The 18,388-nt window shown below is 33.6% G+C and overlaps 1 protein-coding gene across 1 annotated transcript in view; it reads left to right on the top strand.

The window, feature by feature from the left end:
• RYR3 (ryanodine receptor 3) overlaps nucleotides 1-18,388 on the top strand; it is a 159,178-nt gene that overhangs the window by 114,445 nt on the left and 26,345 nt on the right. Inside the window, exons 70-80 of the mRNA XM_021402263.1 lie at nucleotides 5,879-6,049; nucleotides 6,901-6,960; nucleotides 8,156-8,287; nucleotides 8,776-8,888; nucleotides 12,514-12,610; nucleotides 14,169-14,278; nucleotides 15,650-15,701; nucleotides 16,373-16,426; nucleotides 16,653-16,752; nucleotides 17,011-17,090; nucleotides 17,347-17,423. Of these exons, the coding sequence (XP_021257938.1) occupies nucleotides 5,879-6,049; nucleotides 6,901-6,960; nucleotides 8,156-8,287; nucleotides 8,776-8,888; nucleotides 12,514-12,610; nucleotides 14,169-14,278; nucleotides 15,650-15,701; nucleotides 16,373-16,426; nucleotides 16,653-16,752; nucleotides 17,011-17,090; nucleotides 17,347-17,423 (1,046 nt within the window). The remainder of the gene's footprint in view (nucleotides 1-5,878; nucleotides 6,050-6,900; nucleotides 6,961-8,155; nucleotides 8,288-8,775; nucleotides 8,889-12,513; nucleotides 12,611-14,168; nucleotides 14,279-15,649; nucleotides 15,702-16,372; nucleotides 16,427-16,652; nucleotides 16,753-17,010; nucleotides 17,091-17,346; nucleotides 17,424-18,388) is intronic.

Raw genomic sequence — 18,388 nt, 5'->3', positions numbered from 1 at the left:
ATTGAGTTTCACAGCAGTACTGGTAACATGACATAAACCTTTGTCATATTTCAGTCAGTCTGGCATGGCAGGAATGACAAAACAAATCAGCAAAAAAAAAAAAAAAAAAAAACCAAAAAAAGTATCCCTCATAATGTTTTGATTTTGATAAAATCAGAGGGATTCAGCATCAAGAAATCATACAACCCGTGTTTGAAAGGGTTTGGTTTTGAGATTAGATATTCAAATACCTGTTGTGTATATTTTAAGTAATATATTTTTATACATATAGATTTAGATGCCTGTAAATGTGCTTTTCTTCATATGGCTGTAGAAACACAGGGAGATTATACATTTTTTACATGCATATAATTTTTTGTAAGCATACTGATGTAAAATCATGGTGTTCAAGGATGTTACATATGGTTATTACTAATAAAGGAACAGAAATAGAACATATTATTATTCATGACTGGATATTTTGCTAACATGGTAGCATAGATGCTACCATAGAACATAGAACATAGTGCATAGAACAGTTGATCACAATGATGTAAATGCTATGATACAATACAGGAGGCATCATTAGAAGTGTTGTATTGTTTTTATATATATGGTTTCTAATTGGGACATTGATAACATTTTATAATATGCCGTGTATATGTTCTTAAACGCCGGTGCAGTCATTAATGCATACATTTAGATATGAAATTTTTTTTTAAGACTCTGGAATTTAGAATGAGCAGGAAAATATCTTAAGTTCCCTAACTTCAGAATATGTTACAAGGTTTGTTGCTTATTGATATATTCATAAGGTAATCAACAGTACACATTATGTTAGGGGATTAGTATTTTTTATAATTCTCTGCTTGAATATTAACATTCAGAAAGTTACGACTTTGTGTATGACAACTGAATAATTACAACTTTCCCCTTATTACCAGTTCCTCGCTGCTCACATTATGTTTAATATTGCAATTATATACACTATTTATCTGGGATGAGAATGTATAGATAAATGTGAACATGAATTTTGGTATTGGCAATCAGTCCAAGAAAAGAACAGTTTAAAGTCTCTTAAAGGAGAAAGGATCTATGCTGATCTCAGACTGCTTTAAGCAAGTCTGTCTCACAGCAGAAACATACCAAGTTTTTTTAAGATTTAGGATACTGTAATGATAGTAATATGGGATATATCACGCATGGAAGGTTCTATATCTTCACATGCCATATGCAGAAGAAAAGATGCAGAGAGTGAACAAATTAATTTTACCTTATTTTTCCAAAGGTAATAGCAGTGGTTCACAATTAAAATTAAAAAAAAAAAAAACAGTACCATTGTGTTTTGGTTATAGTAAACTTGTTAATATTTTCTCAAATAAACATAATACCAGCTGAGAAAGTTTTTTAATCTTTCTTTTCTAAAAAAATGGCAGCAGAGTGCTCGGAGGGGAATGGTAAGTTAGAGAACTTTCAGTCTGAGAGAGACTGCTATCACAGACTGCATTGAAATAAGTGTTGAAATAGAGAATTTGAACGCATTCTTTTCAGCCACTAACCTGCTTTTTTTTTGGTTGTTTTTCATTTGATTGTTTCTTTTCAAAGCTTTCATGGATTTCTGGATAAAATGGCATTTTTATTTAGTTGTAATAATTCCCTATAGTGTTTTACAGTTAATTGGTATGAAAGTCTAAATGTTGTCATTCACTTCTACACAGTAAGTGTGTAATACATATGTGGGCAACTTTTATGTGTAAGCTTTAGAATCTTAAATGAATGTGTGGCTGGACATATAACTTCAGTTACCAAACACTTGGAAATCCTAATGAAGTTTTATCAACCTTCACTATTAATTTGTATCTATTTTTAAAAAGTCTTTGGATAGGCCTAATATTGAAGTCTGAGGCTGTCAAAAAATCCAAGTTTGTATACAAAACAGGATTGTGGTTATACTCATTTGTAATATGCAGTACATATTATCTGCAAATTTATGATTATTTGAGGATTTCATACTAGGGTTTTTTTGCAAGAATTTCAGATCTATTATTTGAGAACGCTTCAGTTGCATTGAATATATTTCCTTTAGTTACATCATGGTAGATTGTGAATGGATTACTTTTATGGTCATTTCTAATAATTAACATCTTATCTTTACTTAAATTTATTGTTCATATCTGATGAGCAATGTCTGTGCAGCATCTACATATTTCACACGTTTTCAGTTAAAATTTAATATTTGTCTGAGTATAGTATTGAAAATTCTAAGATGCTAAACACATAATTTGATTATTAGTCCGTCGTTCTTCGCTTACAGGTGATCTTTATTATGTGACATAAACTTAGCAGGATATAAAAGAGATTTTAATGATAGGTTGACTTCAAAGTTTTGAAGCCAAAAAGGAAACTTGTTTGGCTTTATGAGTTGCTATTTTTGTTTTTAAACTAAAGTTTCCTATAGTATTTTCCCCTACACAGTCAAGGATTCTTTTGTGTAATAGCTGAATTTTTGTGCTGTTTTACTGTAAGAACATAGTCTTGTTATCTTTCTGAGATTACATGACACAGTGACAACCTAGCTTTAGGTAAGAACACATGGTTTAATTTAACTGTATATATGTATGTTATTAACATAACACAGAGGAAAAAAATGATTTACAGCTGAGTTTACAAAAGTGTTCTCAAAATGAGTATTGCTGAGAGAGATGAGCTTAACTCAAGTTTTCTCTCGGGCTATCTACAAGACAGTAACATGTTACACAATGGAAAAAATATGCAAATAAATGAAATGTCGCATCTTCACAGTGGTGTCTTGATTTTGATTACTATTTCTAAACAATTTTTTTTTCAGTGGTGTTTGTGGAAGGGGTTAGGAAAGGGTTATACTGGTGAAATATTTTTCATTACTGTGTTATCTAGAATTCCAACAACGTTGCTCTTTTTAACAATACTGGGAAAAGATGCAATGATTGTATGTTGTTATGCTTACTTATTAGATGTGCAAATCTTAGTGTATTATGTCATGCTAAATAGCAAGATAAATTTAGAAATCCAATCATCTATTAACAATTAAGCTGAATAAAAATTATTTCATTAAGGCCTCATTTGATTATACATTCGTAGTTTATTTATTTTTAGCTAAAAATTTTCAGTATTTATTGTCCTAGTAGAGCTGAGTAAGTTTATTACTAACCTGTAAATTATCATCTTTTCATCTCTTTTACTTATGTTTTTCCCTTTATTTTTCTTTCATACAGGCCATGCAAGTAAAGGTACAGGTCAAAGTGCATGATGTGTCTTTGTTTTAGCTTTAGAGATGATCAGGCTCCAAGCATTCTTTCCATTGATCACAGCAGTGGCGTCACAAAGTTGAAGGCCCCAGACCCAAAAATTATCTTAGAGTTAAAGTGGCAATATTTGACAAGAGCAGCTAAAATTCCCTTTAGAACACCCAGATGTTTATTTACAATAAAATGTAGTAAAGTTACATTTTGTAATAATTTTAGATGTACATTCCCCCTCTGCTGTCTTTCTGCATTCTGTTTTGTTTTCTGTTTGGTGTTTGTTGTTTTTTTTTTCTAATATATTGAAGTAGACATTGTAAAAATGATGCCTAAGTAGAGTCATCAGAAACATACATTTGGCTTACGATATTCAAGAAAAATACATGGGAGAAACACGCTATAACTTGTATGATGTCTGCAGATGAACAGAGGATTGCATTAGAATGAATTAAGTCCAATTAGATACAGAGTTCAAATGCCACCTTTCTCCAAAATTAAAATAGTCCTCTGTAATCATATGAGGTCCAAGGATGCTTTTGAGTAATCCTTGTATTCAGGACTTCTTTAGTCTCCAGTGAACCACAGTTCATCTTCCTTTGCATCATTCCTATTACCTTTTTAAATAAAAAATTATAATACAGATGAAAACTTTTCAGCTTACAGTGTGTTCTTCATTGATGATGCAGAATCAAGAGTAAAGTGTGGATCCCTTAGCATCCATTTGAATGGCTTCCCCTTTCTTCTTTCCCTTCACCCTGTGCCCTGAGAAGCAGAAGCTCTGTTGGTGATTTTAAAAGTCCTTAATTAACTGAACTAGAAGCATAAGTTAAATTTGAGTCGCTGTGGTAAACAGTCCTGATGCTGATCTTGGCTTTTGTCAAACTTTCCCATAACTTTATTGTTATTTAGGTTTTTCTTTGTGACTCTACTTACTCATTTATCTTAAAGATTTGCAAACAGACAGCAGAATATGATGGCAAAGGCAGAATGGCTCTTTTCTTTCCATGTTTTAAAATGTTCCAGTTTTATGTTCACCTATCTTGTCCATACACAGTTATTAATCTCAAAAAAAAAAAGTAAGGAAAATGAGATGTGTAAAATGTCCCCAGGCATAAAGATGCAAAAAAAGTAAAACAATCCTTGTCCTTCTTTTCCTTTTTTTTTAATATATATATGTGTATATTTTGGTATTTCTTATTTAAGATGCATAGTGACGCCACTGGAATATAGCGATACATTGTGGGATTTGTTTGTCTGCCGTCAACGTAGAGTACAAATAATGCCATTACATCATTGCTTTTTTTCTAAGGCACTTCCACACTTCTAAAAGCAAAGCTTTGAGGCAGAGTACTCTCTTGCAATTGCTAGCTCCTTAAGAAAGGAAGCCACATCCCTTATGAGTTCCCTCTGACCTGCAAAATGCTCTCAACACCAGCTGCATACACAGGGATTCACCATCTAGGAGACAGAACCTGCCAAAATTTACCACTGAGTAGATTATGTATGGCTACCTTTTTTCCTTTCAGTGATTACTGTGATAATAGTATGGTAATAATTGATAAATATGAATTGCAATAAATTCTGCTGTATCCTTATTTGGAACACAATATAATAAGCAAAAAGTAGCCAGTAAAACTTAATTGACAGAGGGAAAAGGATGTGGAGGTTTAAATGCAAGCATTTGCTGTTTTGTAGTGTTTTATAAGCCTGGAGGCCTAGTCCTGAAATCTTGTCTTAGGCAAAACTCCCCTTGTGTGTAGTAGGAGTTTAATCTAGGTACAAAATTCAGAACTGGGCTATTTTTATGTTGTTGTTGTTTACCATATGTTTATTAAATATATGGATCTGTTCTAAAGATTTTGGTTCTCTGTCTTATAAATTAAAAGTTGCGTGAAATATTGTTGTACACTGTCTATTGTAAGAAGACTGGGCAAATGTTATTCTGTTGTGCGTTTATTTCTGTGTCTCTTTGTTTTCCTTTTCCTATTATTCATGATCTCCAAGGCTGTAAAAAGGATTAATTTTTCATTCCTGATTTACTTATATTCGCCAAATCCAAAGGACAGTGCTTTTCCTGGAGGCATTGTTTCATTGGCATTTATTACATTGAATCAAAGTCTTTTAGATAGTATTTTTCAGCTGAGGCAAATCTGACAATATTCATTCATTCAGACCCTACTTGTCTGTATCTTTATGTAAGATTCTATGAAAAATATAAGCATCTTGAATTTGTATCTGTAACTTGGCAAAATAATATTTTCCCCCAGAGACCAACCCAGCTTTTAATTCTACAGTTGTTTCTGGTTCAAGAGGAAAAGTACAGAAAATACAGTTATATTCATGTACATGAATGCATAAAAAACTGTTACCACTATTAAAATATTACTTTTACTGTAATTTCTGCATTGGATCATATAAAAAATATTCCTTTACATTTCCTATTCAAGACTGTACGTTCTTCCTCTAATGCAGCGTTTTCAGTTAATTATATATTACATTAGGAACATAGTTTCCTTGGACCATTAGGGGAAGAACGTGTTGAGAAGTGTGTGGTTGGAGAATAACTACTTCCATTTACCTTTCTATTATTTATTTAATTTTAATATATTTTATTGCAGTCTGGAGGACAAGATCAAGAGAGAAAGAAATCAAAACGCAGAGGGGATTTGTACTCCATACAAACATCCTTGATTGTAGCTGCACTTAAAAAGATGCTTCCTATCGGCTTGAATATGTGCACTCCAGGAGATCAAGAGCTCATCTCCTTGGCAAAGACTAGATATAGCCATGTAAGTACATACTTTGTAATAATTTTTAATGAAGAATAAACAGAACTTTAATGAGTTGAGATGTAAATACCTAGGCAGTTAATATAGTAAAAATATGTCAATGTACTGCAAGCAATTACAGCTTCTAATTGTGAAGAAGTGTGAAGATGACAAAGTGGTGTGCATAGACACCTACTATTGTTTCTATGTCATTTTCCATTTTTATACAATGTACACTTAGATATACATGTGGCAAGTGGACAAGTGACTAGAGCAGCCCTCTAGGAAGGGATCCTAGGGGTTCTGGGTGATGGTAAGCTTGGTATGAATGAATAATGTGTCCTGGCAACCAAAAGGGCCAACCTTATTCTAGGTTGAGCAGTAGAGCTAACTAGTCAAAAGAAATGACTGTCCTGCTATACTCAGCATTGGTGTAGTATTACCCTCGAGTAACGTGTGCAGTTTTGGGCTCAACAGTATAAGGATGTAAAACTATTATGGATATAATCTATGAAACTATGGATATAAAACTCTTATGAAGTGCTTAAAGGAGGGCAACAAAGATGGTGAAGGGTCTGGAGGGCAAAACATATGAGGTCCCTTGGTTTGTTCAGCCCAGAGAACAAGAGGCAGAGGGGAGACCACTGCCCTGCCTGGGACTTCCTCATGATGGGGAGCAGAGGGGCAGGCGCTGAGCTCTTCTTTGTGGTGACAGCAATAGTTTTGTGGTCACAATTAAAGAAAGCCTTCATCCCAGTCCCTTCTGGTAGTATATGGACTTTTCAGTATTAAAACAGTAACTGTTTGATGTTGTGCATGGTCTTAAGATGAATCATAATCACAAACTGAAAAATACTTGTATCTTTGTACAGAGGGACACTGATGAAGAAGTCAAAGAGCATATACGTAACAACTTACATTTGCAGGAAAAGGTAATAAAAAAAAGTCTGTCTTAAAGATGCAGGTGTGGGATAGAACTTTAAACATGAAAATTGCAACTGCTTATTATGATCATGGCGTTGAAAAACAGAAAGTGAAAAGCTATAAAAATCACCATTTTATCATTTTTTTCCTAATATTTTCATAGCAATAAGTAGCTTCTTTATGGCTTTGGCTGGTATTTTGAAGTTTCAGGAAGTCCTTTAGAACCAGTCAAGTGTAAAGGAAAAGATATTGGTAGTTTTAACATTAGAATTACTTAAGTCATCTCAACCCAAGAAGAAAATAAAATTAAACTCACTGTAATCTACGCTAACAATTAAATAGTATCTCTAGGAAGATATGTATGAAGTAAGAAAACCTAGTGTCATCTTGATTCTTAACAGTTCTGCAAGCACATTTATGTTCCTACTATTTAGATGCTGAATATATTATCAAATGTATTATGTCCAAAGATCATGCCCAATGACCTTAAGTTATCCTCCAAGTAATTCATTTTTCTTTAGTAGAGAATGGCCATCTTGTTGCTATAAATTTGAGCTTACATAAATTTAAATTAGACACACTAGGTATTCTAATGTGTTTCCTGGTATTTATTTCTTGAGTGTTGCAAAAAAGCCCAAACTGTGGGCTTTTGTTGGCTGTGACTCTTCACCTACCGAAATTCCAGCTGTCTTTGATAAAATCTGTAAAACAGCTTTACACTGTACTGAGAACAGAAGTCCAGTAATCTCAGTGCTAAATGTGCTTCCATATTTGAAATATAGAAGTTCCTGTGCACTTTGATTTCATGAAATAAAAACATAGAACCTTACTTGAAAACTGAGTTCAGAATGTAAGGCCGTTTTTCTGAGCAACCAGAAAATGCTAAGTTGGACTAAAAGGGACAGATAAAATAGGTATATCTATAATATTCTTCATTATGCCACAAGGCAGTGGAACAGGCTGCCCAGAGAAGCTGTGGGTGCCCCATCCCTGGAGGTATTCAAGATCAGGTTGCATGGGGCCGTGGGCAGCCTGAGCTGGTGGGTGGCAGCCCTGCCCACGGCAGGCAGGTTATAGCTGCATGGGCTTCCAGGCCTCTTCCAACACAAGCTATTCTGTGTGGATTTATAGGAGAAATAGTGGTGGTAGTCAAATTCACTATCTTCATTCAGCATCTTAAGTATGAAATATGTTACTTTTTAGTCTGATGATCCAGCTGTGAAATGGCAGTTAAATCTATATAAAGACATTTTGAAGAGTGATGAGCCTCCTGACCCTGAGAAAAATGTGGAACGTGTGCAGAGGATATCAGCTGCTCTGTATCATCTGGATCAGGTATAAAGTTGCATGTCGGCTTGTTTTAAACTAAAATGTGGTTATTACCTCATAGAAATGATTTCCAATTAAGTGAGTGTCATTGTTAATGTTTCCGGATAAGAGTAATTATTGCACATGCATGCACACACACACACCCCTGTGTATATATGCAAGGTTTTAATGTCATCTGCTAAGTGCCTCAATTTTGGTCCAGGGAAAACTCGGGACATATTTGCCTCTGCAAATACACTCACATCGAAGAGTCCCATCCATGAGATGTTCTAAAGCTTCTCTGTATGAACTCAGAGGTGCTGTATATAATGCCCTGAGTATTTTTTCAAATTACTTAAAAAAATAAAAACAAAAAAAACAAATCTGTCTCCAGATAAAGTAGAACTTTGTGACATATTCTAACTTGTTAGGTGTATTAATCAGTGACTAAAAAGAAAACTTTGAATAAAAGGTGAAGAGTTTCTATTGTATGTATAAAAGGTATTTTTCCATAGGTTGAACAACCACTGAGATCAAAGAAAGCTGTTTGGCACAAACTTCTGTCAAAACAACGCAAAAGAGCTGTTGTTGCTTGTTTTAGAATGGCACCGTTATACAACCTACCCAGGTAAATGGCTGAAAGATTTATTTCCGTAACTTTTGTTTACATTTCTCAGTGGAAACACTACTTGTGTGTTTAACTACAAGTTCATTAGCTGTTTAGCTTATGTGATAGAGTTTAAAAGACAAAAGTGTTGGTTAGTTATTCCTCACAGCAGCAAAATACTTGTCACAAGACAAATAACCAGAGGGGAAAAAGGCCATAGGAATTACACTGCTTCAAAAACAAAATGCTTCGTTTGTGTCAGCTGTTACTCTCTGTATTTCCCCAACTTATCTGTGAAAATTATGTTAAGGTGTCATTGCTGTTTCTGTCTCTTTTTTGCCTCTGATTGGTTGTGTTCTAATCTCCTGTGTTTGTATTATTATTATTATTAAAAAAACAAAACTTTTTTGTATGGCTTTTCCATTGCATGAATGCTCCATGCTCGAGATTGTATGAGGCAATCTATAGATATTATGTCAGAATGTTGCATTAAAGCAGATATTGGGGCAGAACAGTGCAGAGTGAGATTTTGGACATGTGTTTTGCTCGGCTTATTACTTCAGTTGAATGTAGATACCACTAAGTCTGAGAGAAAGTGCATCTCATACCTAGGTCCATTTACTGCTTTAAACCAAGTATTAATAACATGCAGCTTGGTGTCCTTTCCTTTACCCTGCTCCTTTTCAATACATCTGCTTTATATTCAGTTAGAGCCTAAGAACATCACTAATTAGATTTGCTTCTTAACTTCTTTTGCACTCTTTCACCTTTTGTGTTTAATATTTTTGTGCATTTACATGCTTAATGTTAGCTGAAGATCTGTAGCTTTGCCACTAATACACGGAGAAGAACGCTAGGTTTCGCGCAAGGCAAAATATTCTACTGTAAAAATGAAACAATTATAAAAACTAGTAGTTCTAGATTATAGCAGCTTCTCTAAATTTTCATGTTGCTACAAGGCAGCCCTTATAGAGAAAGATAAAATTGAAAAGTTTTAAAGACAACATGAAACCAAACCAATTAGGTTTGAAGTATTGAGAGTATTAGTTTTACAAGCTATGTTTGGAAAAACAAGAGGAACTGCTAGATGTTTCAGTGTAGCATTTTGGTGAGCATTTTTTATATCCATATTCTGGATTTATAAATAATTCTCAAAGTGTGTGGAATACATATAAGCACCCAAGTGATAAAAACAGTTCATCTTATTTTTGTCTTAAAAACACATATTTAGGATTTTTTAGGTGGATGGAAAATGTGCCAAGAGCCCAAATGGGTTACGAATCTAAAAAGTGGGGCTGGTTCTTCTCAAGCTTCGTGGTACATCCTATGATGGAGTTTACACCTCATTTTAGTATGAATGTGAAGCAAATTCTGTCCAGTTATTTTCTTCCTTCAGATTCTAAAAATAAACTCTGATAAAACTATTTTTACTAATGTATTTTGGTATATGTATTTCAAAAAAGGCAAGAGCAAATGAAATCCTCGATAGATGTAGAACAAAGTTTTAAACTTCATTAGTTTTATAGACACATTCTTCTAGATAAATCATAGGATTCTGACAGGAAAATAAGGCTATCACACTATTTTACACCTAATTGCAGATATAACTATCTCTGTCATTTAAATTGATAAAGTTGCTAAGACATTTTTGAACCCTAGGGAGTTTTTTTTCCAAGTGAAATGTGATTAATTCTAAGAGCTATGAATATCCCTTTGCACCAGAATTTCAAATGAAGTTCTCTTGTATATTTTTTAGATAGTTTAGTTTTAGCTTTTTATTGGGGGTGTTAATTCTAAATGTGATTATATATTTAAAGGGCAGTAAGCAAACTGGTTATGATTTTTGCCTAGAGGACATGAATATCTTCAATGAATAATGAGTTCTTTTGATAATTTTCTAGAGATTTAGGTGGTTTTCAATACAACTTAATGTTAATCTATTTAAAACTAATTTTATTCAGTATACATTATTATATGTACCATTTTTTTAGGAATTTCAGTAGGATGGTTCAGCAATTTAAATGTCCATTGAATTGCAGGTGTATGTTAAATCATAGATAAATTATTTTAACGTCTTCCATAATTATTCCAAATACTCCTTTTTTTGTTGAATTACCTCAAGATACAAAAGAAATAATAGTTGTGTTTTAAAATAATTCTATTTTTCAAGGAAAAAACATCAGTGAAGTTTGGAAATACTGATTCTTCTGTTCTCTGTTTGATGAATGACTTTGAAAAAGTACCTTATATGATAAATGTGTTCTCTAAGATACTTGTATTTATGTTCGATATTTTAAGAAAATGAATTTGTGTGATTTGTCATATTGTCTGTCATCTGTTATATGCACATAGATACAGGAAAGTTATACGTAGCAACATTTCATACAGAGTTAACAAATACATTCTTTCTGACTACTTTATTGAATTTAACTTGTACTTTTGTTGTTAGTTCTTCATTGAAAACCTATATGCTTTTCTTCAGACACAAAATTAGCAATTTCTTCCTGAGCACCTTTCAACGTGTTTGGCTGGAAAAAGTACATGAAAAAACTCAGTATGACAGGCTTATACTCAAGTTAACGGTAATGTAACTTGTGGAGAGCCTCTTCCTTACGCACACACTTATTCCTTCCCAGCCATGATTTATTGTTGCCATAAAACATGAATTTGTACAATTTTCAGAATAGATTCTGATTGGTCAGTTTTTGAAAGCTGATAATAAAAGGGCACCAGTGACTGCAGGAGAGCACAGAGTGTTGACTATATACCAATGTCATTATAAAATAAGAATTTATGTGCATAATGTCTCTAGGCAAGCCATAAAATAATGCAGTTAGTTTATATAGTTATCAGTGCAAGATAAAAGTGAATGAAAAGGCTGGGTGGAACAACCTTCGGAATGTCACGTACAGCACCTTGTAATAAATTCTTCCCTCAAATATTGTACAAAGATGGAATAGTTTGGCCAATATTATGTGTAGTCTTACTGCAATGAGCTGTATTTTCTGTGGAAAAATTTCCAATTGAATTAATTAATACCATGTAATATCAATCAAAATACCTAAGAGTTTTCTAAAATTGTTCTTCTCTAGAGCAATTTTCATGCATTTCTAATTCATTTATAAGTGAAAAAAAGAAGGTTGTTAGGCATCTGTCTGTGGAAGAAGGCAATGGTTGTTCAGACATAACATGCTGGAAAACAGTTCATAATTATTTTGTTCGTCATGGCCAGCTTCTGCCATCTCAACATGCTAAATCTAGTAAACTAAATTTACATGTAATAGGTGTATATGTTACCCACTTATTATCAATTTTTTAAAATATGTATTTTTCCCATGCTTGTATTAAGTCACCAATCACACAATTTCTCTCATAACGTATATTAGCACTCTTGAAGCCTTCAGGAAAAAGAAGTTGTGTGTGTGCGTGTGTGTGTGTCTTTAAAAAAAAAACAAAAAAACCAAAAAGAATGTTCAAAAATATATGCAGATTTGTCATTGAAAGTTAAGTATGTTTTGTGTTTTGTTTCACTGACCAATCAGAGGATCAGAATTGTACAAACACTTATCCTTACTAATCATTAACCATCTGAGCTGTTATACTATGTTCCTTTACCCCTCTTGATCTCACTTTCACAACCCCCCAGGCACCGTTCTATTAACCTCTTCCTCCATGGCTATCAGAACTATTGGATAGAAACAGAGGAATATTCATTTGAGGAGAAACTAGTTCAGGATTTGGCTGTAAGTACTAACGTAACTGGGCATATTTTTCAGTGCCCATTTTAGTGTACATTTTATGTATCTATTATGACCTATATTTTATTTTAATATACTGTATGCGTATGTATAAACTTATAAAGTATGAATTCTTATGCTTCAGAGCATAAGGTCATTTTCCCTATGGTCAAAAATACATCCATCCTGTGATGCACAGTGAGGTGCATCGAGGTGTTGTATGCCTTCAGCTGAATTACGTGATACTCGTTCTTGGGAACAGAAATGGTTTAGATCAACTATCAAACTAAAACTGTACTTGTGATTATGGTAATTCCTATGTTCCTATATTTTATTTACTTTTTTTTTTTTAAAGCTTGACACAGTTGGTGCTTTTCCCCTTTTCAATTTTCATTGATGCATAATATTTAACATTTTCAGCTTTGATGCAAAATTTTTGTTGTTGTTTTCTTGTTGGTACATCATAGAGAGATGAAAATATATGCAGCCATATTCAGCAAAATTTTGGTTTACATGTGTACTTCATGGAAGTGCTTGGTAAACTTGAGCACTTTGTTATTTAATATTGATTCAGAAAAACTTTTTTTTTCTTTTCCCCTTCTGTAATCCATTTGTCTAAACTATTACAAAAGGGCCTTGGTGTTATCTAAAAACCATACATTATGAATATATGCCTTCCTGGATCACATGAAGCTGCATCAGGAAATGCTTCAAAGTTAGCAAAGCAGTTAATGCTGCAGGTTTTAAAGACCAATTAGTATAGAACACTGTATACTACACCTAATGTATTCTTCCCATACTCTGAACAACTGAATGGTTATAGTCTTTCCTTCATTTTCTTGCTTCTTTCTAATGAAGGACGGAATGAGACCATTAGTCAAAACTGCCATTACAATTGCTCAGTTTTACTAGTAAATTAAACATTTATTAACATAATTACAATAATTTTACAATAATTACAAACCCTACTAAGGGGTCACAACACAAGTAAGATGAAGGTGATACACTGCTCTTTTGTCAGTGCTAGCTATCATTTATTTCAAACTGACAAAAATGTTGAAAGTTGACAGTAAGAGTATTTCTTATATTCTTGAACCAAAGTCACCTAGAACAGACACGTGAAAGTAATTTAGCAAACACCAGCTTGAGTAAGATGCTTCAGATGACATTGTTAATTGTCATTGTTCCATTTACCAATTGGCTCTCCTGCTTAAGCTGGACTTTCTTTTCAGTTCTGGTGGTGCAGTGGAAACATGCACATAGTTTATGCTGAATAAGGCTTCCCTAAGGTTATCTCTTGTCTTATTCTCAATGCCTTGCCAATCAGAAACTTCTAATGGCATTACCAAATGCAAGCAAATGTATCAGACTTTGTAATTCCTTAGTTAAACAGGCAAATAATGTTGTAGTCTACGGTAAGCGGTTGAATAAGGTGACTACTGGAAGTTCATACAAATTAGACAAAACAAAATTACTGAAATCCTTTCTTAAGCTTATTGGCTCATATTTTTTCTTAATCATGAAGCTTAATTTGTGTATTCTGATATAAATCTATGAAACACAGACATCTCCAAAAAAAGAGGAAGAAGAAGAGGAAGATACAGAGAAAGAACAACCTGATCCACTTCATCAGATTATCCTCTATTTTAGTCGCAATGCTCTCACAGAGAGAAGGTAAGAAGAGCCGAGCTGAAAAGTGAATTGAGTAAAACCACCCAGTAAGTGAATTTCTAGTAACATTACACAAATGATCTAACATAACTGCAATTTAGTATTGTCCATGGTGAATACTTTTTTTGGTTCTCATTTTTCATTATAATATTTGTGTATTTAAACTCAGTATACCCTATATATTGAGAAAAATATTGACAATTTCAATATTTTAAAAGCTTGGTAAGTGCATAATACAGAAATAGCCAAGCCACAGTTCTTGTAGAAACAAAGTTTACAAGAACTGTTGCTGCATCCAGAGTATCTTCCCCTGAAATCTGCTGTTAGTAAATAAATGTTCTTACTGTAGGCATTCATTACATTTCATTCATTTCATTAGAAAAGGTTTCAAAATATCACCGATGATTAGTATGATTCTCTTTCTGTTCTGAATTTAGATCATTGATCAGAACATGCATTTTGTATAAGTAGAGTACTTGTCAACTGCTTGATATATTTCCTTCTTATGACTGCTATAATCTTACCATCTGACGGAATCATTATAATTTATAACTCTATAATGTTTTTCTGCACTTGCAACAGCCAGTTATCCTTACTTTTCCAACATGACTAAGTTGGATGACTCAATTTGTCTAAATCATTTAATTAAAGTTACAGAGTCTTGGTTTGAGATCAGAAAATACGTCACTCACTTCAAAAGTAATGCCTCTTATTTATTTTCATGGAAACTACAACAGATACAAAGAGCACAATAACACTGTTCGATAGAGCAAATTGTCAGCTACAGGGCATTCTTTTTCAGCATTGTCACCACCGTTAGCTCTGCATTTTCGCCAGTGATGAATAAAAGCCTGCATGCCACGCTCGTAAAAATCTGCACGGTGGTCTAGGTTGTCACGGTGGCTTATCTTTCACACTGCTGTCATCACTGCGGAAACACACCACCAACAGCCTCACTGTGCTCACTTCCACTGTTTAGTCTCTATAAACATTCAGCAAGTTTCAGTGAGTGTCAGTGTGCGCCCTGTTTTCCTCATGGTGAATTCAATTCCACACCTTTGCTTCATACGCACTTCCATGTCACATGCCATTTTGTCAGACTGCCCCTCTGCTGTCATCTGTTGTACAGAAACAAAATGTAACAGAGTATCAGTGGCCAAAATCAGTCTCTGATATCATGGGCCAACATAATAAGAGGTATTACTTTCAGAGCAGCCCTGGAAGATACAGTAGAATTTTACAGTAGAATAATAATGGGATTTCATGTTGATATATGTATGTTACCATTGATCAAAATAGTATTTATATATTATCAGGAATATAGTCTTCTTATTACTACATCATTAAATATTTTAAAATATTTTTTCTTCATAGCAAACTAGAAGATGATCCCTTATATATCGCCTATGCTGCCATGATGGCAAAGGTAACTATCATTTCAAGCTTTATCTATTGCTTCACTCAAATAGTTCCTAATGCTATTTAAACATTTTCCTTGTCTCTTATCTGAACTGCGTTATGCTAGTAATTTCTACATTTTTAATGAAAAAAATGACGTTAAGAGTTATACATGTAATAAGAAATTTCCTACTTGTAAATGATATTATAAAATTCCAGTAAGTGCAATCCTGTTTATATCGCTTGGCACAGGATTAACTCAAGAACAGTCTTAACAGTATCAGTTTATCTATGATCCTTTCAGAAATTATTTTGGAGTTTGCATTCCAACAAAAGGAAGTTGACAGTCAGTGTTTGCAACATATTGATTATGGCTGATGCTTCCATGTCACAAGAGTTTGACTACAAAGACAAATATTATGGATTTAAATAGAGAGATGACATGAGAACAGATAACCTATAGTTACAAGTTACATATATAATTGGAAGTATTCGTATATAAGGGATTGTCAACTTCTTAGTGTGTATGGACACGCATATTTAGGATTACAGGGATCTAAAATCTTTTGACTGGATTTAGTTATTGCTTCAAAAAAATCTTGGAATGTTTTTCTTTTTTAATACAAATACTGTCATAGAAATAGCCATCATCTTTCATACTCAGCAAAATTTTGTGATCTCTGTTTCTAATATTAAAAGAGCTGTCAGGAAGAAGAAGAGGAGGAAGAAGAAGACAAAGAGAAGACATTTGAGGTGAGAGTTTAAATCTTCTTTCTAATTGTCTATGGTGGAAGACAGCATTTTAAATATGACCACTAGAATAAATGAAAGGATAACACAGTGTATACAGAATAGCTTTACTAGGTTATTCATGTAGAAGAAAGGCAGCATGAAGGCAGATTTCAGGTTTCTCATCTGTGTATGCTGTTCGAATCAGTTCCAGTCTGTATTTTGTTATCATTTTTTTTTCCAAACTTAGGAGAAAGAAATGGAAAAGCAGAGAACTCTTTATCAGCAAGCTCGCTTACATGATCGTGGAGCTGCGGAGATGGTCCTTCAGATGATCAGTGCAAGCAAAGGTATGTTCATGAAGTACGTATTTTAAACATAACATGTATAATGCTATTTGTATATATAATGTATTATGTCATTACACATATGTATATCATGTTCAACTTGTTATGTATACGATATTTGTCATCTCCGATTTGTACAAGCTACATAATGAAGCAAAAGAAATGTGAATTGCAACAATATTAGGTAAAATTTCTGAAGTGCCTTTCTGATTGATTAGTTTATAATTGCAAATTTTATTGACTGTACCCTTGTTTTGACAGGTCACACAGGACCCATGGTTGTTGAGACACTGAAACTTGGTATTGCTATTCTAAATGGTGGGAATACAATAGTTCAACAGGTAATGCTTTCCTAACTATTGAGTCTTGCTTTTATAAAGGAAACAACGAATCTGGAGAATTCTAGTGTTCCATTGTACCTTTCTAGTCGTTAATATAATTTTAGGCTAAACAATGAAAATATATTGGAGTATTTTTGGTACAGTAACAGTGATACTATTCCTTACTAGTGATCTGCATTTAGAATGGTAATTTAGGATGTTTTTAATTTACATAATGTTAATATAGACTTTTTTTCCCCAAATGTGTGTACTCTAGAAAATGCTAGACTACTTGAAGGAAAAAAAGGATGCTGGATTCTTTCAGAGTCTTTCTGGTTTGATGCAGTCCTGCAGGTAAAAGCATAAATCATATTATTACAGTTTTATTGAGATTGATGGCCCAGTGCAGGTGTTGTTTTTTTTTATAAATTACACAAGTCGCAGATTCTAGAACTCTGCTTTTTAGTGAAAATTTTAGTGAATCAGAGGAATACTGTGTTAACCTCTTAAAATATTTTTACAATATTTTTCTATGTACACATTAGAAGTGTTAGTTTGGAGAGGCAGAAAAGCAAAATGTAATAGCTCCTTTAGTAGTCCCAGATCCCTCAAGATTTCTGGATGGTTCTAAGGATGGAGAAAAGCCATCACTGAAGGAGAGACAGGCCACTGGAGCTTTACTAAGCTATCAGTTTCTGCACATCTCTGACAAGGCACATAATCTCTTCACCTGAATACTCTGCATACGTATCAAGTTTGTTAGAGGTGGCATGTGGCCAGTGAGGCCATGGTAGTCCATTCACTTGACAAACCAGAACTTCAAATTAGCTAAGGTAAAGGACTCTCCTAAAGAACGTAGAAAATTGTTGGTGTTTCTGATTACTCTTACAGTAGACAACCTCCTTTCCTTAGCCATTTAGAGCAACAGAGTGGTTCTGAAACAGTAAACTGAATGACAAGTGGAGAAGATATCTGAGGAAAGGAAAAACTGTGGAAGGAATGATGACCCGCACTGCAGAAGTTATTACTTAATAGTTGCAGCCTAATTAAATAATGTCTATACTGTCTTTTTTCCCATTTATGTAAAACTACTGAGTAAGTACTTGCTCAAACAGGACTTGCAGTGAATAGATTAACAACTGTGTATGCATATTGTTCAGGACTTCATTAAAAAAGTTTTTGATAAGATGATTTGAGCGCAGAGAATGAAAATGATGTTTTGGAAAATGCTTCATGTTTTGAGTACGTCACTAGAATGTAGAACATGAGAATGCTCTGCAGTTTAACTGAAAAAAATGTATATTATCATAAAATCATAT

The sequence above is a fragment of the Numida meleagris genome, chromosome 6 (genome assembly GCF_002078875.1).
Source record: "Numida meleagris isolate 19003 breed g44 Domestic line chromosome 6, NumMel1.0, whole genome shotgun sequence".
NCBI lineage: Eukaryota > Metazoa > Chordata > Aves > Galliformes > Numididae > Numida > Numida meleagris.
Note: the sequence above shows the minus strand (reverse complement) of the source record. Positions and strands in the feature narration are given on the sequence as shown.